This window comes from Setaria viridis, chromosome 2 (genome assembly GCF_005286985.2).
Source record: "Setaria viridis chromosome 2, Setaria_viridis_v4.0, whole genome shotgun sequence".
Taxonomy (NCBI): domain Eukaryota; kingdom Viridiplantae; phylum Streptophyta; class Magnoliopsida; order Poales; family Poaceae; genus Setaria; species Setaria viridis.
Window position 1 is genome coordinate 29,369,047 of NC_048264.2, and position 24,558 is coordinate 29,393,604.

The 24,558-nt window shown below is 49.2% G+C and overlaps 2 protein-coding genes across 4 annotated transcripts; one reads left to right on the forward strand and one right to left on the reverse strand.

The window, feature by feature from the left end:
- Nucleotides 1–1,104: 1,104 nt before the first annotated feature.
- On the reverse strand, nucleotides 1,105–2,967 carry LOC117841962 (zinc-finger homeodomain protein 9). Its single transcript, XM_034722287.2, has one exon. The coding sequence runs from the start codon at nucleotides 2,670–2,672 to the stop codon at nucleotides 1,569–1,571; it is 1,104 nt and encodes a 367-aa protein (XP_034578178.1). The 5' UTR covers nucleotides 2,673–2,967; the 3' UTR covers nucleotides 1,105–1,568.
- A 15,077-nt stretch (nucleotides 2,968–18,044) lies between these two features.
- Nucleotides 18,045–19,596, forward strand: LOC117845962 (gibberellin-regulated protein 6). Of its 3 annotated transcripts, XM_034727058.2 has the most exons (4): nucleotides 18,045–18,213; nucleotides 18,311–18,364; nucleotides 18,476–18,503; nucleotides 18,865–19,596. In XM_034727058.2, the coding sequence occupies exons 1-4, from the start codon at nucleotides 18,157–18,159 to the stop codon at nucleotides 19,044–19,046; spliced, it is 321 nt and encodes a 106-aa protein (XP_034582949.1). In that variant the 5' UTR covers nucleotides 18,045–18,156; the 3' UTR covers nucleotides 19,047–19,596. The 3 variants fall into 3 exon arrangements, with proteins under 3 accessions (XP_034582949.1, XP_072148323.1, XP_072148324.1); XM_072292222.1 differs by having other exon boundaries at nucleotides 18,311–18,503; XM_072292223.1 differs by having other exon boundaries at nucleotides 18,083–18,364.
- The last annotated feature ends 4,962 nt before the right edge of the window (nucleotides 19,597–24,558 follow it).

Genomic DNA, 24,558 nt, shown 5'->3' on the forward strand with positions numbered 1-24,558 from the left:
AGGTGCCACTGCAGAGGGTAAGGGACTCTCCCCATCGGCAGATATGTGATAATTGGCGATCCTGTAGAAAGAACCAAAAAGAGGCGTTGGCACCACAATGCGGTGAATATCATTGAGAGCAAATCATGCGTGCGTTTGTTTAGCAGCCGCAGCGCAGGTGCAACCATCGATTGCGCTCTTTGGGAATTGAGCAGGGATGATCGCCAAAGCAGCGGACGCAGGCAGGCGAAGGTGTAAATGAAAAACAAAAGAAAAAAAAACGCACATCTTTTTCACCCTGCCTGGCCTGCGCCCTGCGCAGCGCTGCTGTCAGGACGCCATGCCTAGGCTAATGCCATCACGAGCGCAGAGGCAGCTACTAGTAGCTCACTGCATGATTTGGCTTGTCACGGCAGGCCAGCAGCCGAGCCCCATCCCCATGGCCTCCGAGCGGCCTTTTCAGCGTCAATGGCGGCAGCTTTTGGAGCCCCACGTCCTCCCAGCGCGACAAAAAGCATCGCCTCCCTCCTCATATTCCATCCCATCACCCACAGTGCCGGCGGTACGAGGCCGAACAGCGCCCGCCATTTACTTGCCCTTTTTAGCGCTAAAAACATTCTTAGGACAAAGCGTCGCTGCCTAATTGCCTACCCCTGCCCCAGCTCTAGATCCTTATCTATCCATCAGATCAGATCAGTCTCTAAAACTGTACGACCGGCCTGATGGCTGCCTGTGCTCTCGTCGTCTCTGCGCTTTTGGCGCTAGAGTTGTTGCGAAGCAAGCACTTTTCATGGCTTCAATGCCTGCCTTCCTGTTCCTGACTAGTGGAAGGGGTTAGGAAGAGTTGGAGGCGAAACCATTGCCGGATGGCCAGAACTACACTTACTGATGTGACCAGTACTGTACTTGGTATGGAGCTCGGCAAGCATTTGCAAGCAGTACAGTACAGGTGTGGATCTGTGAGAGCTTCAGCTCAGGTTAGCCTGGCTTCAGTCTAGCTAAAAGGCCACGTTAGTTAGCTAACAGAATCTTAGTACCAAATCATGCATGCAAGTATTATAATAGTGCCCTGCGACTGCTAATCATGGGCTTAGCCATCATCCTACTCCTAATGGCAATCACAAGTACAGAGCAAGTCAATTAATTTATGAGGGGAACAGTGCTCAGAGGAGCAAGAGGGGAGGCTGCTTCCGTTCGGCGCAACAAGCCACAGCACAACAGCATGGGATCCTAGGAGTCTAGAAGCAAGAACCCTCGCCCTGCTTTGCTCCTCTGAGCACGGCTCTTGAATGAGCTCAATCAAAGAGGACAAGAACAACAACCAAGAAGGCTAGGCTACAACCTCTTTTGGTTGGGATGGGATGGGATGGGATGAGATAATCTAATCCTAAATCAGCATCATCATCGGATCCCAAGAACATACAGGGGAGGAAGCTTGGATTCTAGGCATGGCGCACGGCGGCGCATGCTTTCTTGGGGTTAATTTCTTAGATGGAAATTCTAAGGGAAAAAAGGAAAAAGAAATGATCACTGAAATTAAGCTACATGTTTCTCTCTCCATTCTCCCTCCCCTCGCCCCTCTCTCTAGTTTATGCGGACTGCGGCGACGAGGGTCCGTTGACGTTGTCCGGGTGGCCGGCGGTGACGGTGGGGGCGGAGGAGGCGGCGCCGTTGATGTTGAAGCCGGTGGCGGTGGGCGGCGACGAGGTGAGGACGGGAGGGGGAGGGGTGATGGCGGACGGGCTGAATGACGGTGCGGCGACGCCGGCGTTGGCGGTTGAGGTGTGGACCGGCGCGGCGCCGCCGCCGGGGCCGGCGGGGGCGGAGGAGGAGGCGCTGCGGCGGGCGCTGTGGCCGCCGAGGAAGTTGTGCTTGTTGTTGTGCATCCAGACCTTGAAGACGCCCTTGCCGACGCCGATGTCGCGGCACCACTCGTCGACGATGGCCTCGTCGCGCTTCTGCAGCCGCCACCCGAGCCGCTCCGAGAGCTCCTGCATCCGCTGCTTCTGCTCGGCGGTGAACTTGGTGCGGAACCGCTTCCTCGGCATCGCGCCCCCGGGGGGCGGCGCGCTCGACGGCGTCAGCTGGGCGGGGGGCAGCCTCTGCGCCGCGGCCCCCTGCGCGCCGGAGCCGAGCGAGAGCAGCATGTGCGACGCCGACGGGATTGTGAAGTACGCTGGCGGGGGCGGCTGCTGCGCCACCGGCGCCAGCACGTGGTGCGGCGGGGGCGGCGGGGACACCGACCGCTCCTCGTCGTACTCGGAGCCGTCCGAGTCGGAGTCGGAGTCGTCGGCGACGCCCGGGAGCCGGTCCTCGGGCGTCTCCTCGCCGCCGCGGTGCGGCTGGCCGTGCAGCACGCTCGCCGGCACGGGCGGCGGCGGGAGCGCCAGCGGCGCGGGCGGCGGAGGGGAGCCCTCCACCGCCCGGCGGTGGAAGTTGCGGTGGCACCCACACGCCGCGCACTTGAGCGACGTCGGGTCGGCGGGGTTGGCCCCCGGCGAGGGCATGAACTCCCCGCAGCCGTCCACGGCGTGGCCGCCCAGGCTCGCGGCGTGGTTCTTGAGGCACTCGCGGTACAGCGGCTCCCCCGCTGCCGCCACCGCCGCCGGCACCACGGCCGCCGGCTTAACCTTCTTGACGGCGGCGCCGTTGGGGAACATGAGGGGCTTGTACTTGACGTCCATGGCTTCCATGCGGCGCCCCCACTCGGCTTGGCCGGGGGCAGAGAGACACACACAGGGTGGAGAGATTACCTCTAGCTCCTAACCCTGGGGCTTTAGCATGGGACGACGGGTCAAGGGAGGAGGGAGGAAAACAACAGGTAAGGAGGTGAAGAGAGGGCGAGGAGATAAGAATAAAAGGGCAGCGGCAGCTGCAGGGAAGGCTAGTGACTAGTGAGAGAGAGAGAGAAGGGGGAGCGAGAGAGCAAGCTCTTCTACACAAGGGAGAGGAGAGCTCATTTACTCGTGCTATTAGTGAGCCGGAAAAAAAAACAAGTTTTTGAACGATACTCCATCTTGAAGATAGATCAGTGACGACATGGGCTCGAATCCGTTGGAATTTTGCAGGGCACGCATATCTACCGTTGGATTGAGGATTAAGGGTACTGTGCCATTTGAAGAAAATGATATTAGGTGACGCCGGGGTTGTTTTCTTTTCTTGTTGGAACCTCGGCGTGTGAGGTATAGCTGTGACGACGTCACGGTATGGCATATGTAAGCCGTTGTTATACAGTTGGCACCAACTATAAGATATTCAATGCAATTTCACAACTACAAGAATTAAATATTTTATACTCAATAAAATACTGGTATTTCTTAGAGATAGATGATGACGACATATATACACGCTTGGATTCTTTTTTGAAAACAAATATGCACTTGGATTTGTCCACACGGTTGCATTCTTAGTTCATACAGACCTCTCGGGGTTAAGAATCAACGCTAGTGTGACCACATAGGGGAACCCATGACCAATGTCTGTTTTCGTTTGACCACATGCTAAGATTTTTATCATATGTAACACACTGCTAGCAGATTCCTTTTATACTTCCTCCAAAATTATTTTCTTTTTATTTCCTCATCTTGTATATGCAAAAAATCAAATCAAGCATGGTTTTTGTCGAATTGGTCCCTTTAAAAGTCCTAGTCAAGCTCTGCCAATTGTGGCGTCATTTTTAGTTTTGTGAACATCGGCCTGAGGTGCAATTTACAACGTCACCATATGCAAGCAGTTGTTATATAAGTTGTCACCAACTAAAACAAGTTGTCACCAACTAGGCAAATATAGTAGTTCAATATCATGTGATGACAAGAATTAATTGAATTACACTATTTCTTGAAATATAGTTAATGATAACATATGCACTCTAATCCATAGTTGATAAATTCTTTAATATATAGCTAAGAACCAAGCGATTTCGTAATAACAGAGTAAACCATGACCAATGGTTGTTTTTGTTTAACAGTCGATTCAACCATCCATTTAAACTTTAAGGTGTCTTCGTTGTTCTCACAAATTTTATGTATGTGATGATATATTGTTGATATACATCATCATTCATTGTTCAATAATTTGAGTTTGCCTTCAATCTGGCCTTAAAACCCAACCTATTCCATTTGCATTCTGATCGCTCAATGGCCATTTCACATTTGAGAAATTTTAGGTGACACAAATTTCGTTGGAAAGCTACTGTATACATCGTCATACATCAGCATGTCATATGAAAGTTAATCATGTATAGCGGTATTAATTTCCCAATGGTTACCTGTTGCCAATCGTTATTGTTTCATTTTTAGTAATTTTCTTAGCTAATTATCGTTTCCTAGATGATTAGGATTTTTTTTCTTTTAAAAGATAGATTATTGTGCAAAAACATTCCTGATAAACCGTTCCCAACAAGGCTGTAGACACATAATCATAGGAACGAGTGTGCATGCTTCATTGTGAGTGTCTGCTCATGTACGGTGTTTTAAAAAAAATTATCATTGTTAGGAAACTTTTGGTCATGTACCATGATGCTCCTCTTTGCAATGCATGATTCCCAAAACACAGATAGAAAAAATATAGGAATGGAGTTGCATGTCATTTGTAATATTACAGGAATAGAGAAGGCATGACATTCTCTAATTGAACATTTAGATAAACACATGAATTAAAAAGGAGAGAAATACATGCAAAGATAAGTTTCCCATGAGGTTGGCATCATGTTATATTCCCCAAAATTTTTATGGATCAAGCTACTACACAAGAATTTTGAAATACTTCATGAAGACCAAACCTTTGTTTGAACCGACACGAATAGTCCGTAGTTCCTGAATGTTTTGTTTGGTAGTGGAAAAACTATGTTTCTAGAAAATCCGAAACAAACTACAATTTGAGATGGAGAATGTACTTTGGAGAGCAATTCAACTTCTACAGGTGCCACCAAGTAATGCACAGTTCAATTACGATTCTACAATCTTTCCATCGGATAATGTTGTGAAAAAGTCAGCTCCTGAGTGTATCTCCGTTGTATCGTCCGGAGAGCCCATGCCATTGATAGAGAAGTACTATAGTACAAGGCTACAGCTAGTCAAACCATTGAGACTGGCCTTATATCCAAATCAAAACCTTAACTAATAATCCACCCACGATCATTGCATAACTCCAGAACCAGAACACAGTCACGAACAAAGCTGCCATCAACCATGGGGCATTCAGGCAGCGTCAGCCGTTTCGGGGTGGGGGGTCGCGTTAGAGCAACTCCGACAGAGTTGCTATTTAACTCTCCAAGTCCAAATTTGGGAAGTTAGTAAAAAAATGGTGGTCCAACATAATTGCTATTCAGTTCTTCGTCCCATCCAAACTTTTCCTCACACTTCTAAACTTGGCAAGCCAATTTACCTTGTCAAAATGTGAGTTCCACACGCAGTAATTGTCAGAATGGAGAGTGCAAAATGAAGAGACTGTTGAAGTGGATGGATAATGTATATTTTTAGAGAGAAAACTAGTCGTTGATATTTGCAGTACGGAAAATGGCTCTTACGTTACGTTACGAGCCCCTCCTGGCTTAGGCGTGCGGCGCCCGGAGACTTTTGGAACGTATGCGTGCGCGTAGGTCCGCCTGGCCGGCCCTCCCCCACGGAGGAACTCGGAAACGGAAGAGGGGTCAGAGCGAGGGGTGATGACACGGAAGCAAGGTCTAAATGGAACAGGTGGTGCTCATAAATTTGGCCATTTACTCCCTGATGGTGCGGTGGTTGGAAGGGCATCACGCAGGGGGGCGAAGATCCGGCCGAAACGGATTACGTGCACGCGTGATGACTCCCATCCCCGATCGCCACGCGCGCGCGGAATCGGCCGTCGGATTGGCACGGCGCTGGCCCGGGTGAAGTAATTAAATGGAGCAGTGTGTTACTAGCACCGTTTCGGCCTGGCATGCACTTGATGGTTTTGGACGTGAGGTGGTGTAGCCGTGTAGGGGGGCTTTGACGCTTTTGTGGTTGTGGTACAGTGCAGCACAGGCACAGCGATGCCCATGGCGTGCCTGGTGACGCAGTAAATACAGATACCGGTAGCGTTGCCGATTGCAGCGTTGTACGCAGAGGTGGGGGTCAAAAGAACAGGACAGCGCGAGCGCGTCTGTGGCCTGTGGCTACACGAGAGCCGGACAACCGGTGCCGCTCGTAAGGTACGAGTAAACCGTAAACGAGCAATTCATGAGCTAGAGTGTTTCTTTTTTTAGATTAGAGGAGTTCCATGTTCTAGTGATACATCGTTGGTGCATACTGCCTAAGCCGCGCGGGGGGTTTGAGCTGAGGCCCGGCCAGGGCCAAGGCCGACCGGGCTCGAGGCTGGGGCTCAGAATGTTTCTGGTCCAGCGCCTATGCAACCCCCGGCGACAGCCGGGGCAGATCACGGAGAACTGAATTCTGCGCGCTAAGCGCACATGCTGTCCCAGCGTCCCTGGAGCGAGCGCGAGCAGAAGCAGTGCAGAACAGGCGCACGACGAAACGAAACAGTTGGTGGCGCTGTAAAAACCAGCCGGCCGGCCGCAAGGGCGGGCGGGCCCCCCACCACGTGGGGAGCGGCGCCTCGGCGGCTGCCGGCTCCTGGAGTGCTGCTCATCAGCGCGGCCGAGACGGTGGTCGCCAGCTGCCACCACGCCGCGCGGCCGCGTACGTTGGTTGCGCGCGCGGGGGCAGGGCAGTGGGCGCGGGCCGGGTGGGGACTGGGGAGCCGGGGAGCGGGGAGGGAGGGAAGGGTAGCTCTCGCTGCGTCTGCGTCTGCGCCTGTGGGGCTCCCGGCCTCCAGCTCCTCGGCCTGGCTCCCTGGCGGCAGATGGATGGAGACGGAGAGGTTCAGAACTGGATCCGGGGTGGTTTGGTTTGCCGTGTTGGGTTGTTGGTCGGATGGGGGCACGTCGCTGGTGGCCTCGTGCATGGGGGCGGCCGACGAACTGCCGATGCCCTGGTGGTGGGCGCTGCCGCCGCACATGACAGGCCGCGGTGGCGATCGGTGGGTTCGGGGTAGGGGGCCGTGGGCCAGGACTTGGAGCTGCCAGAGAGCACAGGGCACCCGTCCGTCCGGTCGATGTTCGACGGTTCAGATGTGGAGGTGTCGGGGAAATTAGAGCGAGCTGGGTTTCCAAATGCTGCCTGATTACTGTTTCGCAATTGTGTTTTTTTGGTGCAGTGATCATTGCAGTTGCAGATGAAGATTATTGTGCGGATGCTCGGCACTGTTTAGCACAAGTAGCATGCAGACCCACTAGCATTCAAGAACGAAGACGATGGCACGCAGCTCGACCGGTCAACAATGTACGTTCTCCCCGGCGGTACGTGCAGACGCACGGCGGCAAGGTTCCCTCTCCCTCCCCTCGGCCCCCCTTCAACAGAAGACTCGAGCAGCATTTCAACTCACTCCCTACCCTCCTTGATCGGACCACCTCAAACAAGCTACTAGCTAAGCTAACAGTGAAAGAGGCCAAGCACACCACGTAGGCAAGGCACGGCAGCATGTCCTCCGCGCCTGCTGCTGCCAGCAGTGAGTCCGTCCGTGTCCCGCAGCCGTTATCCCGAGCGAGCGAGCACGCGGTCCCGCGACCAAGCCGCTCTGACGCCGGATCGGGGGGCGGAAGCCGGAAGACATGTCGTTTGCGAACAAACGCCGGATCTATCGATCGGGATGCCGACCGGGGCACGGTTTGTGTCAGGTTGACACCGGCGCGGGCGAGCTGGCCTCGGCTGTCACAGAGGGGGGCTAGTTAATGGCGAGTTATCGCCGCTGACAGCACGCACGCCGCCGGTGTCGCTCGTGCGTGGCCCGTGGAAAGGATTGATGCGATGCCGAGCCGCGCTGTCCCCGCCTCCTCCTCCCCGGTGCTGCTGCTGCCGCCTGCGAGCGCAATGTGATCGGGTTAATGTTGCTGTCCTGTGGCCGCCTGCCGGTGCTGTGGGGGTGGGTTACGTTACGGCCGGGGACGGACGACGGGGGCGAGCGTGACCACGCCAAAATTAAATTGGGCCGGAGCCACGGTGACTGATTGGACTGCAGAACGAACGAGCGGTGCGTGCGTGCGTGGTGGTGCAGTGCCACCAGATCCGGTTCCCGTGAAGAGGCCCGGATGTCAGGGGAGGTGAAAAATTGGGGTGCCTGTGATGTAGCGGTGGTACAGTGGTAATTCGGTGCTTTTTCGTGGGGGCGGGATTGCACGACGGACAAGGCTAGCGGCAGCTGCACGTCGGGTCGTCAGCATGTGTTAGTGAGCATGACCGGACACTGTTCCCACTCACGGCCCCCAGCATCACTAATGTTTCCTTGGGTCGTGCATGGTGGCCTGGTGGGCGACGGGAAGAAGAGCCTAGGCGAAGGACGACGGACGGTTTCACCATCATTTCCCTGGGGGAGAGAGAGGAAGTGAACGGTGGCGAGGTTAGCTAGTGTAGGCCGTATTCCGTAAGATGGGCTCTGTTGATTATCATATGGGCCGTGGGCCAGGTTCGAAATATACACGACAAACTGAATCCGTATTTGGGCCCAAATATACACCCGGCCCATCGAACGAGCTGCTTCATCGCGGTCCAGAGTCCAGTACGCCCTTTTTCGGCTTTGTCTTGTACTATATAAACCTAGGACTGGGTGGGCTACATTCACCCAAGTATGGGCTTCTCATTTCTTGAGCGTGGGCTCGTACGAGGCCGTAAGGCGGAGCCCCCCGACAAAAGCTTGCCGGGGAAAGATCAATTCGAGCCGGGGGAGAGCGGATGCGCATGCATCGCCAGTTCATCTGTATAAATAAAACCCCAGGGGCCACGAATCCATCAAACACATTCGTCATTCGATAACAACCGCTCGATGGCGCGCAAACCCAGCCTGCGGTGAAAAACAGTCACCGTGTATCAAGAACCCGTCGTGGATCTGATAAGAGTCCGCGCGCGGCGGAGTTAGCAAAAATGTCTGGGTCCAGCCGGGACGACGAAACCATAGAAGCCACGGCTGTTCTTGTCGTGGCCAGCTGACCCATGTGCCCTGCATGCACGCATGACTGTGACCCAGCATCTAGCAGCATTCTCTAGCTCCAGCCAGATCGATGGACCCGTGTGTTCTGCGACGCGTCGCGGTTTACACCAGCGGGTTGCAGTTGCAGAGACTTGCAGCAGGCCAGCAGCGCGAGGTTATAATGTGAGCGATATAAGTGTGCGGTGAACGTGGATCGACCACGATTGCTGGCCGTACGTTCGTTGTTTGGACGTCTCCCCTGTGTCTGTGTGCCTTCTTCATATAGCCTGTGTCGGTTCAGTCACTCGCGATTAAGCGTGCACATCGATCAATGCAGAAGATGATATATAGAGTGTGATGAGGAGTGGCGCTGCTGTGACGGATTTAGAAAAAAAAATTCCCCGGTCAGGCAGGGAATAAAACCACGAGATGGAACAGTACTTTGCACGACAGCAAATCAGTTTGGTTTCAGGCTTTCAGCGTATATGCTTGTGAAATCAGATGCAGAACCCCAAGGACGACTGCACCAAACCAAACAAAATCTAAGACGACGCATCGTCCCCGATCGACCAAGAGATTCAAGGGACAGTAGTCGGCATCAAGTTATAATAATGGAGAGCACGGGCACGTACAGCGCACAGACGGCTACCGTCTTTATACCGTCTACGCAAGCAAATCGAGCTGATGTGAACAGTGTTTAATGAAGAGGAAGAAGAGAGCCGTCGTCTCGTGAGACGACGGTCGGGGCTCGTGCTCCGAGAAGCAACAGACGGGTCGTCGCGCGTTGTACGCGTCGACTTCACCTGACGACGGCGAGGCAAGATCTGCTGCGGCTATACTTCTTTTGGTATGGAAAAATCAGTAATGGAGTACCTTCTCTCAACATGCGCGTGGTGGCCGTCGGTCACCGGCTCCGTGCCACCAGCCAGCCGCATGCGCTGGCCGGTGCCGAGCCGCAGCGCGGAGTCGGTCCGCACCGCCCGTCGGACCCCGCGCCACGCCGGCCAAGCGGAGCTGCGCAGGCAAACGGACGTTGCGCCGGCCAAGCGAAGTCTTGCTGTTGGGCTGCTGGCCGCCTCGCCCAGATCGAAACGGGAGAGAGAACGAGAGTCAACGGGAGAGACGGGACAGAACAGGAGGGTCATGGACTCTTTGAGAAATATCTTCACCATGTTACATTGTGACCCTAATAAAGATAGAAATTACATAAAGTTCTTTTAGGCAGGCTAGAAGGGTATGAATCAAAATCAAAATGTTACATATTAGTCCTTTAGATAGGTTTGCATTCTCTCAAACGGCATACGTCATGTATTCTCACAAAAGCAACAAAATAGTGTACAAAGATTATGTTTACACTTGATCACCATGATTTATGAGGTTCTTGTATGAATTAATTAGTTTACAGATGAACCATTGTACAAACTGTCTGTTTTGCTGTTTGTGTGTGACGTGGCAAGTCTTCACAGACATCAACCATCTACACTGTTGTACAATTGCTGAGATGAGCTCGGAGTGAACGTGGGAGACGCGAGGCGATCTTAATCCAGCTGATTCCCGACATGCATGCACTCGTGCAGGGGCGACCTGATCAGTGTTCAATTAGAGTAGTACTCCATCCGTTCCAAATTGTAGATCGTTTTAACTTTTCTAGGTTCGTAGATATAATTATGCATATAGATATAGAGTATATGTAGGTGTATAGCAAATATTATGCACCTAGAAATGCCAAAACGATCTACAATTTGGAACGGAGGGCGTAGTATCTTTCATCGTACTTAGTTATACTATACAAAGTACAAGCAAAACTTTGCCAATTTCGCCCGGTTACTCGACCTATCAGCTTAGGTACACCTGTCGTCGGTGCACCATCTATTTATTATCTTAATACAACAGTTAAAAGAAGCCACCACGTTCGTCGAGAAGGTCTAGAAATTCCCACATTAATCGAAAAAAGAGAAGAACGTACACCGTTGGATTTTATGAAGATCTAACGGCCTATATTATTCTAAAGAATCCATATTAACGGTCTATATTTCATCGAAAAAAGAGAAGGATATATACCGTTGGATTTTATGATGATCTAACGGTTTATGTCAATCGAGAAAAGAATCCATGTCAAATACAATTAATAGTTTGGACGCAACAGAGCAAGTTTGGAAAGGAATTAGAAAAATATTACTGCCTTCTTTTGGCACTAGGAGTCCTATTCTAATCTAATACCTGATATGTCTTTTTTTTTCTTTGAACGTCACATGCCTTCCTTTTGCGCTAGGCCTCCTCAAAAGACCATGGCCTTCAATGTAACAGCATGCATGCACCGTATAGACAGTAAAATGTCAACTACAAAAGCCGTGCCCAAGTATCACCTAAAGTTATGAAAATACATTCTTCTTTGATGTTACGGTTCGATGACAGGCAACCTTTTTTAGTGTATCTTTTACTAAGTTAGCAATGACATTTAAAGATTAGACAAGCCTATCCAAAGCAAGTTCTAATATCCATCGATTGTGTGGTTAATTTAATATTGCTTAAATATCGATATATAGCCTCTTCCATATAATGTTCGGGGCTTTGCACCTTGGTCTAAGGGGCTGATAAATCTAATAAAAAAATGTGTAAGCGTTTGTTTGATACTCCCTCCGTTCCAAATTGCATATCGTTTTGGCTTTTCTAGGTTCGTATATACTATTACGTTTTGACTTTTCTAGATTCATAGATATTATACATAATAATATATATGAACCTAGAAAAGTCAAAACAACCTGCAATTTGGAACAGAGGGAGTACTAAATAACTTACAGGCACTATATAGGAATTTCGATCAAAATTCATTATATCTAAATACTCCGTTAGAATATTAGGTATTCATATATGTATACTAAAAAAGTGGTACTAATCTATCAGCATGATATGTTATGATAGGAATTGGTATTTTTAAAATATGACACACTAACATTGACATTTTTCAAAAGGCCTAAAAATACCGACCTACCAATTTCAAAAATAAAGAATCTAATTAACATTCAGAGAACTAATAATTTGTTCAAAAACAGAGTACTTGGTGGTACTTAGGGAGTAATGGTGTTATCAATCCTAGCGCAGCCATGCAAAAGGCGCAGCACAATCCCTATGGTTCTAGGTCAAGTCTAAGCAGCAACAACAACACATTGGCAGGCCCGTACCTAAGTTTACCAGGCCCTGGTGCAAATACAAATATGAAAAATATAGTTATACTTCACAATGTAATTACCATAACCATTAATGCTTCGCAGCTCGCGCTAAGTCGCAGTTTCGCTAAATGTTGATTGCATCTATGCCCGCGTGATGGAAGGTGAGGCATCATGACCACAAGACCCTTTTTTCGTAAATGCTTTATTTGATCCTCTGGTTATGAGCTGTTAGGTTTGACGTGAAAAAGACTAGATTGTAGCATGCTTTAGTGGGATAATTGTTCCTTAGGGTGGCCCCTCAAAATTAGTGGGCTTGGAATATTCTAATTTTGATGTTGAGCGGCCTGCACGAGCCATGCAGTTCATGCGAGGAAATTGCAGGGTCAAGGATTCGGTGTGTGACCATATTACAATATATGTGCAAAGGAACAACTTGGAGTGACTATGGATTTATATACACAAGAATATGCACGATAGACTTTAATGATGATCTAACGGTTTAGAATAACACAAAAGGTCCTCTCAAATTGATTTGTTACATATGGATGGCAATAGTATAGAAGTACAACTCTTTTTATACGCATAGAAATAATAGAACCATCATCAGATAGAGTACAACTTTATTTCAAATAACAGAAAAGTCATAAGGTTCCAGATTAATTCCATGCTTTTAGCTAGAGCTTTACATCATAAGGTTCACGAGGGCAAGACCATACGCATGGCAAAAGAAGGCCGAGCTGCCGAGGACATGCGCCATCGAGATATCATGGCGTGCAGCTTGCCGAGGACGTCCGTCATTGCTGCATGTACCTACCAATAATGATCTTGATTTGGATGAGAGCGAGCTCAATGCAATGATGAGGAAATCACTTGGGTTGAACAGATTAGGTCAATTGGCAACAAGGAACCTGATTTTTGTGGGGGTGAAACTCAATCTGAGGACAAGAACGAGCATCACAATTTGGGCATAAAGGTGCTCAATACCGCACGTATAACTCAATTTGAAGGAGCACAAGATCGACCCAGCAACCAGAAACGTGATTAGAGTGGCCACGTGATGCTTAAGACAATAAGACTACAACGCGAGAGCTAGCGTGACACATCGGCTCTCCTGCGCAGCTGCACTGCACTGCTGCACAGAAACAATCCTCTCTCAGTAGAGAACAAAATAAATGCTGTGTCACCTCTAGCGACACATGACAATGGAAGTGGGATTCATTTTTAGTTAATGATCGAAGGGGAGTAGATGCCACGAGGAAGATTACTTTGGGCCGAGTTCCTCTAGCAGCCACATGGTATCCCAGGTGGTTCATCGATGATGTGAAGGGCAAAAATCTATCTTGATAAAGGGAACTTTGATTTTGTAGTTGATATGCAGATGATGATGACGGAATGATGAGTTGTGATGCTGACTAATTTTACAGAAAGAGTAAGGAAAGGGATAGATTTAAATATACTTCGAATTCCGAGCTGTGGCGGAACCGACCAACTTAAACTAGTTTAAGTGTGCCTAATCACTGTCGGAACAGTAATTATCTATAAACGCACTTAAAACAATTTAAATCCGGTAGTCCGTCAAGTGTCCCTAGGACAACCCGAATCATCCACGTACAACTTGAATCTCGGTCATACATTAGGATCACTTCCACGAATGGAAGGCATCAACAAATATTACCTTTTTACATAATACTTACTACTGTAGATTGAAACAAACCTAAGTGCAAGTCAAACCATTCTAAAAAGTTTTCAAACTTAAATACAAGCTAGGGATAGTACTGTTATAAAGTAATTAAACATCTACGGTCCAGTACTAGGTATTTTGAGACTCATAAATACCCTAGTTCTTCGGGTTTTCCTCGGAAGATAGCTTCAGACCTTCTGTAAACAAGTTAAAGGATCCCCTAAGTACGAAGTTACTCAGCAAGGCTGACCTATCCAACCAGTATAAAATAATTATGACTTTAAGAATCCCCTAAGTATGAAGGTATTGAGCAAGACTGACCCGTCTAACCAGTATAAAATAATTATGACTTCAAGGAGTATGAAGGCTTTTTGGTGGGCTGGCTGACTCAACATTTTGTGAAAAGCTTACCACTTGTGAAACCTTAGTTTTGTCATTTTAATAACAATTAATTCTTACCTAACCAGTCTAGGTGAATACAACATTTGATCAATTGAGTGGTACTAAAACATCGTACAACAATATTAATTCAAGGAAAAATATCATATTCAACTTGTTTCATCTACAATGCTTAACACTGATCAAGCGCATTTATAACCGCGAATTGCAACGATCCGGACCGATTTACATCATGCAGGAGATACCTAATCACCAGCCACGCATAGCTGATAGGGCTTTACGCAACGACCTTTCGATTACTTGTACCAAAAGACTGGAAATATAATTACCCAAACCTGGGAACACACCCCCACATAGGACTCCACGTCTGGCCTGATCTCTATGTGAGTTTCAGGCTACGCCCTCACCATGCACCCACGCCAGGTAGGGTAAATATATTTCCACCCTAAGAGCCAACTAACCTACCGGACTTGCTGGTTCCCAATGGCAGTAAGCAACCAAGTAAAATCACTTGATCAGCAGTTAAAACAACGGACGAGCGTTAATCAATTTCATTCTCAGTAAACAGAGCTACCATCTCTAGCTTCTGTCCACATCTTTCAAAACCAGGCCATTTCCTTGAGTTAAGTGTATCACAATATTTTCCTTAAGGGTTCGAGCAATAGTTGTTACTCAAGGGTAGTATCTAAGCATGGCTAAGCATGGGACAATTACTAATTATTCTTGAACAGGTGGCAAAGATGTTCTAACAATCAAGGTTGGATTGGGTTGTGCATAAAAGTAGGTTTTCAATCAACTCCTAGACTTAATACATAAGTAGGAAATAACCAATAATTTGGACACATGAAATGAGTTTCTGAAATTAATAGGTGTAGATGCTCCGGGGCTTACCTGGGGTCATAAAAATTTTAGTATCTTCAGAAGACCCTTCAAATATAGGAGCAAATACCTCAATAGCTTCCTCGTACTTCTGAAGTTCTTCAGATAATTCACAAATTTTAGTACGAGGTTCTTCAGATAATTCATAAATTTTACTCCAGGAGCTTTCGATGCTAAGTCACCGTTGGAATATGCAAAACTATACAACTTATTTTCATGATAAAGATGCAAACCAACACTAAACTACCCAAACCCTCAAATTATTATTTAACTAACCTAACCTTAAACCTTTTCTTTTATTTATAAAAGCTTCACCGTGAGGGTGTCTATGGCGGCCGACGGACGGAAACAACGACGAGATCGACTTGGCCGGCGGTTAGCTGCAAAAAGGAGGGGTGTGGGGCGTGTAATGGGTTGTGGAGGAGCTGTGGGCGCGAGGAATTGGATCAATATGCAGCAAGACTACCGGAATCGAGCGCGAGGCAGCTTGTGCTCTTGCGGTGGGGAAAAAGAAAGAGATGGCGGCGGCGCTTGGATCTTTATAGGCCGGGGAAGGCGGTAAAGAGGCCAGCTGTGGCTCGGTGGCGTGTGCGCGACGCGGAGGAGTCTTGGATGGCAAGGCGGCAGCTGCGTGAGGGCCACGCGAAGACAGGCGGCGGCGCTCCGGCAAGCTGGCAGGCAAGCAGCTGGAGGAGGCGGTTAACAGAGCCAAGAACTTGCTTAATACCCGGCCTGTACTTCACTGATTTCTATCCAAACCATACTCCAATTCCTCCTGATCCTTTAAACAATGTCGTATATGGTTCAGTCAACAACAAACCATAGATAGGGATTTTATTCCAACAAGCAACATATTTGGAGATAATGACCTCTGAACTTTGGGGAAAACTCGAGCTAAAACTGAACCCTTTGAACACACTCTTCAGTTAAACAGCCAGTGCAGAGTTCAATTTTTGAACTCCCAAATAAATATCCAAACTCATTTTTCATTGTTCAATAACTAATGTAATATGTTACCCATATACTATGAATTCCATTTTGCATGATCTTGTCCAAAGTGTTTCTGCTAAATTCTTAAAAATATTTAACCAAATTAAGCTACTCATTACTGCTTTCAGAGTCCAATGGCAATTGCCATTCAGTTTCATCAGTGAGCCCCCAACAGTGTGAACGTTTAATCTTTGAACGTCAATTTAAATTTGAAAACCCTCTCATCCCTATCCAACAACATGTCCAAAAAACTCACTGGGTACCCAAGATCATTTGAAGTTCAAAAACATCCAAGGTACATATGTGATTTTATTCAGAAATCAAATCCAAAATTGGTCACTTGATCATATTTTCAGACTAACAGATTTTCTGAATTGGACTAAGTTGACTCTAGTCAACCTCTTTGACTTCAAATTTGAGGTACTTTGGACTTGAATTTTCTCTCAAAATTTATTCCCTTGAATTATAAATACTTCAAACTCTTGATTTCTCATTTGGTCAAATTTCTCCAAATTTGAATCTTTAATTTGAATATTTGACCAAATTTGACTCAAATTTGCACTTAGTTCATTATCCCTCTTTTTAAGACAAATTTCTTTATTAACCCAATAATAGCTTTCTTTGGCTTTTAATAACACTGGTGTTACACAAGCTCTCTCTACGCATTAGACATGTTCTTGCCCCTTCAATTTTAAAGTTGCTGCACCAATTTCCAATTTTATCTACACATTGTGTCCAATCTGTGGCTGTGGCAACAAAAAGTATTAAACACAAAATCATTTAAATATTTTTTCAAGTAAAAAAAGGCGCGGGCCATCCTGCTAGTTCTTATGCGTTTTAGCTCATGATGATGCCTAACACTGACACTCTTCTGATGCGCTTAGTATTAGGGGCGCCATCGTAGTCTCCCTCATTACAGGCTCACTTGCTGGTGTTCCGTGCTGAGCGTACGCCCACGTAAAGCGGCACATGCGCCGCGCGCGCGCTTGCCAAACTGGCATCACCGCGCCTACGCAGCTACCGCGGAAAGCTCAACAGCTAGCTTGCATGCACCAGGCATCAGCACCGCCCATATTTTACGATCGAGCGGCGCTGAGCATAATTCCGGATCGAAACAGACGAATCTATTCTGCACTCCCCGCCCCAAAAGACAGACCTCAACCTGTTCAGCGGTGTTTGGATCCTAGATGCTAAACTTTAGCGGTGTCACATTGAATGTTCGGATGCTAATTAGGAGAACTAAACATGAGCTAATTATAAAACTAATTGCAAAACCCTGTGCTAATTTGCGAGACGAATCTATTAAACCTAATTAATTCATCATTAGCAAATAGTTACTGTAGCACCACATTGTCAAATCATGAACTAATTAGACTTAATAGATTCGTCTCGCGAATTAGACTCCATCTGTGCAATTAATTTTATAATTAGCCTACGTTTAATACTCCTAATTAGTATCCAAATATCCGATGTGACAGGTGCTAAATTTTAGCAGGGTGTATCCAAACACCCCCAGTCGGTGCAACGGCAGTCGGCACTCACTATGCAGATCGCCGGCTTCAGAGCCACGCCATCCATTTTTCATAAAGCATGTTGGTACTACAATAACGCTATGAAGTAGTGTGGCCAAAGAAGTATTTTCAGCCAGGCCTTGTTAGATTTTACTTGGAAATATTCAGTTTAGAAAAAGAAAGAAAGACAGACAGAAAGAAAGAAGCTCTGAAAACGTCCTGATGATCCACGGACTAAAACTAGACATAGAATCATTTGCTCAATAAGCTATGTATATAAAAGGTTAGATAGGATGAACATGCGCAGCTGCTAGGCAGGGGCTCAAAGCATTCCTTTTGACGCATTCCCTCCGACCCCTTTCTCTCCAAGCCTAGCTTTTTCAAGGTAACAAATGGGGCAGCGCATGCAGCTTCCACTGTCCACGGACCATTCCACGGCTTGGCCTATAAATACGTCCACATCTTCCAGCTCACTCACCCGTCGTCGCAACAGACCGAAGTCTATCTCCTCTGCTTCACTCCACATCACACACACACAGCCCTTCTTTTGGGAAATTCCTGCGGAATGGCTCTCGCCGGTAGGCTGCTGATCCTCCTCGCCGTCGCCATGGCCAAGCACGAGGTGAGATCAGATCAATGTAATGGCCGTAAGTGCAGATTATTGTTTACTCGGAAGTAGTTCGCCCGAGTGGCTCATGCGGTTGTTACGTTGCGGTCAGGTGCTGGCTCGAGGATCCGACGAGCATGACGACAATGTGTACAAAGTGAGCAAGGTCTGCACTGCTATCTCTTCGGATCTCACGTTTTCAGCCCTCCTTCACAAACTTCAAGTTTATCCATTGCTGATATACGTGCTCTCGCGGATCCTTGTTGTCGTTTTGCAGGGAGGACCGGGCAGTATCAAAAGCTACCGTAAGTGCCCCGGGCCCGCGCTTCCTTTTCTCTCATGTTGTCCATCATCTTCTTCAACCATATAGAGTCACAAATTAGCTAGTTCTACAAAATTAAGACAAAAGAGATGAGAATCAATATTCAGTACTCTCTCCATCCTAAATTATAGGTTGTTTTAGCTTTATTAGATTCATGGACTTTATTATACACTTAGATAGACCATATGTTTAGATACATAATAATATCTTTGCATAACGACCTATATAATTTTTAGTTTAGAACGGAGGGAGTAGTTTGTTTGCATGGTTGGTTATACTAACCTAATAATTAATGGCTGTGTGTGACCGATAGATGATGGATCTCGCGTGCGTTTGCATTGCAGAGTGCTCGCCGGAGTGCACGCGGCGGTGCGGGAACACGCAGTACAGGAAGCCGTGCCTCTTCTTCTGCAACAAGTGCTACAACACCTGCCTGTGCGTGCCGTCGGGATACTACGGCAACAAGGGCGAGTGCCCCTGCTACAACAACTGGAAGACCAAGCGCGGTGGGCCCAAGTGCTCCTGAGAGCCATCTCAAGGCGTGCATAAACGTAACGTCCTGAAGATTAACAGAGGCAGGCGTACTCCAAACAGAGAGATCTTACGATCCTCCTCGATGTAATCGAGAGCATCGCCACACCTGCTCACATAACGTAGTATTGTTGTGCCATCCATCGATGATTCATGCTGTTGCAGGGGCGTGCGCCGATGGACATTGCGCGTGGCCTTTTTAAGCTGGCGTGGAGGAATAACAAGAAGGTCAAAGATGAATTGGAGAATCACAAAAGGATAAAGGGACTGTGGCGCATGAACTCGATGGAGGAGATGGAAGAGTTTATCACGCTATGGGATTTAGGGTCGTTTGGGAGGGCTTCTCCCAAAATGACTTCACTAGTGAAGCCAAAGCCGGTGAAGCTAAAAATAGTACCTTCACCTGACTTCTAATTTATTTTAGCATCGGCTTGCAAAATGGCTTCACGCTACAGTACCTCGTTTTGTGCAAAATAGGTGAAGCCAAAACTGAAATAAGCCCTGCCAAACGTGGCTTTAGTTCAGAACATTGAGTTCACTGATCAGATCGATGAGATTGCATGGCGTTGGATGGCTGATGGGCCTACACATCTAGATTTGCATACATGGCGCAGTTTACACGATCATATAGCAGTTTCATTGATGCATATACATGGAAGGCGCATGCTGAAGGAATGCACAAATTCTTTGCTTGGCTACTAATGCCTAGCAAAATCTTGACAGCAGACAAGTTGGCGGCTAGGAATTGGCCATGCAATTCGGTTTGTGCTATGTGTGATCAGCAACAGGAGAATGCGGTACGCTTGTGTTTGCACTGTGTCTATGCGAGAGAAGTTTGGGCACATATGTGCTCATGGTCAGGAGGCCTCATCCAAGTGCCGCTGATGGAGTTTCAATTGAGGACTGGTAGCAGCAGTCACTTCGTCATCTCCCGAATGCACAAAGAAGAAATAGAAATGTTACTGCGCTGCTTATGTACACGGCCTGGAACCTTTGGAAAGAGAGAAACAGAAGAATGTTTGACGGCAAAATGGCGAGTCCATTGCAGGTGTTCTGGTTCATCAAGGAGAGATTACTGTTTGTCAGCAAGCGGTCAGAGGACCGTGTGTATCTTAGTTTTCTATGTTATCTAGCTTTAATCTCGAGTTTAAGTTCCTAATCATTTATGTAATAGCAACTCTTGTAAGACTTGCATTACTTCTCCTTCTTATATGATCAGGTAGTGCTCCTCCCAAGGTTTAAAAAAAAATGCAGGTTCTACATATTTCATGAGCAACTCGATCCAATTGATTCTTTTAGATAAAAGGCTCGAATGAACCTGTTGTGCACTTTTCACTACCACTGCACCACTACTTTTGTGCCACACTATTTTCATCTGCCTTCTCTTTTTCTATAGGAACCTTGGAAAAGCCACAAAGCTGATATTACAATCGGGAGTTATCCAACTCACGGTCGATCCGACCGCGTTCCTGTCATTCAGAAACGGAAGCCACTGCGTGTGTCGTTCACCTTCTCCATTGTCTTTCTCTTCTCCTTTCTCCATTCTTTATGTTGGATTGTAAGCGTGTCACAGCCCATGGGCCTGCCGTATCCGGCTCCCCATGTGGTCTATATGTATACAACTGTTGCTATTGAGGAATACATCGTGCATTATACAATCTATCATGGTATCACGCGAGTCGTTCCTGCGACCCGCTTCCGCTCAACCCTAGCCGCCGCCAGGGCACCCGCTCGCCAGCTCCACCCACCCACGGCCGCCCCGCTGAGCTCCTCGCCGGCCGATCCCCTCGCCTGCCGCTGAGCTACCCTCGCTAGGCCCCTCTCCTACTCTTCCTGCCGCCGATCCCCATCGCCAGGAACCCCAATGGCCGGTGACGACGCCGCCGCCGCCGCCGCCGCTGCCGCCGAGAAGAAACGGCAAGAGGAGGCGGAGGCCCTCGACATGGCCCTCACCGCCAAGGAGGCGGAAAACGCCACCCTCCACGCCCAGGCGATCGCACTCCACAACATCAAGAGCGCGATCACCCTGGTGCTGGACAAGTCGTCCAACAACTACGGTCAGTGGCGGCCTCTCTTCTTGATTGTGCTCGGCAAGTACAATCTGAAGGAGCACGTCCTCACCGACATCGCCTACCCCGATCGCTCGGCATGGGCGACCATGGACAGCTGCGTCCTCACCTGGATCATCTGCACCGTCTCCAACGATCTGCAACAGTCCCTGCTGATCCGTGATCCCACTGCCCGATCTGCCTGGCTGTTCCTCGAAGACGAGTTCCTCGGCCAGCGCGAATCGCGTGCACTGCTGCTGGAGGCTGAGTTCCGTTCCTTCCGGCAAGGCGATCTCTCAGTGACCGATTATTGCCGTCGCCTTGAAACAATGGCGGCATCCCTCAAGGAGTTCGGTGATCCGATCGGCGACAGGCAGCTTGTCCTCACCCTGCTACGCGGCGTCAATGGGAAGTACCGGCACATGGTGTCCAACCTGAAGATGCGCGCGCCCTTCCCCACGTTCGCCGAGGCACGCACCCTGCTGCTCCTCGAAGAGATCGACATCAACGACGTCCACGACGACGTCACTCCCGCGCCGCCGTCGGAGACTCAGGCGCTGCTCGCGGCAAAACCACAGCCGCCACGCATTGGTTCTGGTGGTTCCGGTGTCCAGGGCAGTAGGACGGGCAACTCCAACAACTCCCGCAACCGCCGCCGGGGACGCGGCGGCAACGGCGGGACCAACAACGGCAAGGCGGGCGCCGGCCAGGGCGCCCCCAACGGCGCCGTGCAGGGCGCTGGACAGCCTGTTGTTTGGCCAGGACAGAACCCCTGGTCCGGCACTCTCCAGCTCTGGCCACACGGCTTCGGCGGCCTTCCTGGACAGCAGCTGCAGCGCCCCCCATACATGCCGTTCGAGCAGCCCCAGCCGGCCCTCCACATGGCACCGTACCACGGAGGGTACTACCAGCTCCCACCACCGCCCCCTGGCTTCAGCTATGGCCCGGTGGCAGGCTCCTCGGCTTCCTCTTCGGCCGGCGCGACGCCGCAGTACGCGGCATGGAACCCCATGGCAGGTGGCTCCTTCGACCAAGCGTCCCTCGTCAACAACTTCAACACAATGACCTTGACGCCGCCGTCGACACCCACCGAGTGGTATGCTGACTCTGGTGCCGGTTCTCATATGACCGCCCACTCTGGTATTCTCTCGTCTCCTCGCTCACCCTCCTGGTCCGATCCTTCCTCTATTATTGTCGGTAATGGTGCTCTCCTGCCCATCACCTCCACTGGCTCATACTCGTTTTCTACACCACAACGCCCTCTTGTTCTAAATAATGTTTTAGTGTCCCCTAGCATTATTAAGAACTTGATCTCTGTTCGTCGGTTCACCATTAATAACAATTGCTCTATCGAGTTTGACCCATTTGGCCTCTCTGGGAAGGATCTACAAACACGGAGCGTGATCGCCAGGTGCAATAGCACGGGGGATCTATACCCATTCTTCCCGTCCACCAGCAGCAGAACACCAGTCTTCGCAGCCACCTCTACACCCACCCTGTGGCGTCGTCGTCTCGGCCACCTTGGTTCAGAAGCATTGTCCAAACTTATTAGCACCCAGGCTATTTCTTGTAATAAACCCAAACATGAACATATATGTCATGCTTGCCAGTTAGGGCGCCATGTTCGCCTCCCTTTCAGTTTATCTAGCTCTCGTGCTACTCATAAATTCGATTTAATACATTGTGACCTTTGGACCTCTCCTATTGCTAGCGTGTCTGGTTACAAATATTATCTCGTAATTATTGATGATTTTTCTCACTATGCTTGGACATTTCCGCTTCGCCTCAAATCCGATACATTTGCCACTATCTCTAATTTCTTTGCCTATGTTCGTACACAGTTTGGCACCATCGTGAAGGCCGTCCAGTGCGACAACGGTCGTGAGTTTGACAACTCTTCGGCCCGCACGTTCTTCCTCTCCCATGGTGTCCTCTTTCGTATGTCGTGCCCCTACACCTCCCAGCAGAATGGTAAAGCCGAGCGCGCCCTTCGCACCATTAACAACATTGTGCGCTCGCTTTTATTTCAGGCTTGTCTTCCACCCGTCTACTGGGTTGACTCCCTCCACACTGCCACATATCTTCTAAACCGTCACCCCACTAAGACTCTTGATGGCCTGACACCATTCTATGCTCTCTACGGCACACATCCCACTTATTCACATCTTCGTGTTTTTGGGTGTGCTTGTTATCCCAATTTATCATCCACCGCACCACATAAATTGGCCCCTCGTTCATCACTTTGTGTCTTCCTTGGCTACTCATCCGACCACAAGGGATATCGCTGCCTCGACTTACACTCCAACCGAATTATCATCTCTCGGCATGTAGTGTTCGATGAATCCATGTTTCCCTTTTCAGCGATGTCTACCTCTCCTTCGGATCCAGCCACTCTTGACTTCTTGAGCGAGGATGACTTTTCCACTATGCCCATCGGGCCTCGTTTTGTGGTTGCAGGTACCCCCCTGGCTCACCACCACCAGCCGGTGCGCCGCCCGTTGTTGAGCATGGCTCCAGCCCGGGCGGCTCGCTGGCACCCGCTGGAGCAGCCTCGGCAGCAGGTGGAGGAGCCACGGCTGCCACTGGCACGTTGCCACCTGCCCAGGCACCTACGGCAGCATCACCTGGAGGTGGCTCGGCTGTAGCCAGCCCGCCACCGGCTGCACCAGCGCCTTCAACTACGACAGCGACACCCTCTGCTGCCCCTGCTGACACCTCGTCGCAGGTAGCTGCTAGTAGAGGGGGCCGCACGGCTTCTACCCTGCCCCAACTCATCGAGCCCGTGGTTAATGATCACGGCATGAGGACTCGAGGCAAGTTTGGTTTCCGCCAGCCAGTTGATCGTCTGAACCTGCACACGACAACGCTCTCGGCCGTTCCCAAGAGCTTTCGTTCCACGCTCGCCGACCCTCACTGGAGAGCCGCGATGCAAGCAGAGTTCGACGCCCTCCTGGCAAATGACACATGGACCCTTGTGCCTCGTCCGTCTGGAGTGAACATCGTCACCGGTAAATGGATTTTTCGTCATAAATTTTTGGCTAACGGTTCTCTTGATCGATACAAGGCACGATGGGTTCTCAGAGGCTTCACTCAACGACCTGGTATTGACTACGAGGAGACTTTCAGTCCAGTTGTCAAACCGGCTACCGTCCGCGTTGTGCTCACACTTGCTCTATCGCGTTCCTGGCCCATTCATCAGCTGGACGTCAAGAATGCATTCCTCCATGGGATTTTGACAGAGACTGTGTATTGCCAGCAGCCAACCGGGTTTGTTGATTCTTCCAAGCCCGATTTTGTTTGCCGATTGAACAAGTCATTATATGGATTGAAGCAGGCTCCCCGAGCATGGCATAGTCGCTTTGCCAGTCACATCACCTCCCTTGGGTTTGTTGAGTCCAAAGCGGACACCTCCCTATTCATATATCGGTGGGGTGCTGACACAGCCTTCTTGCTTCTCTA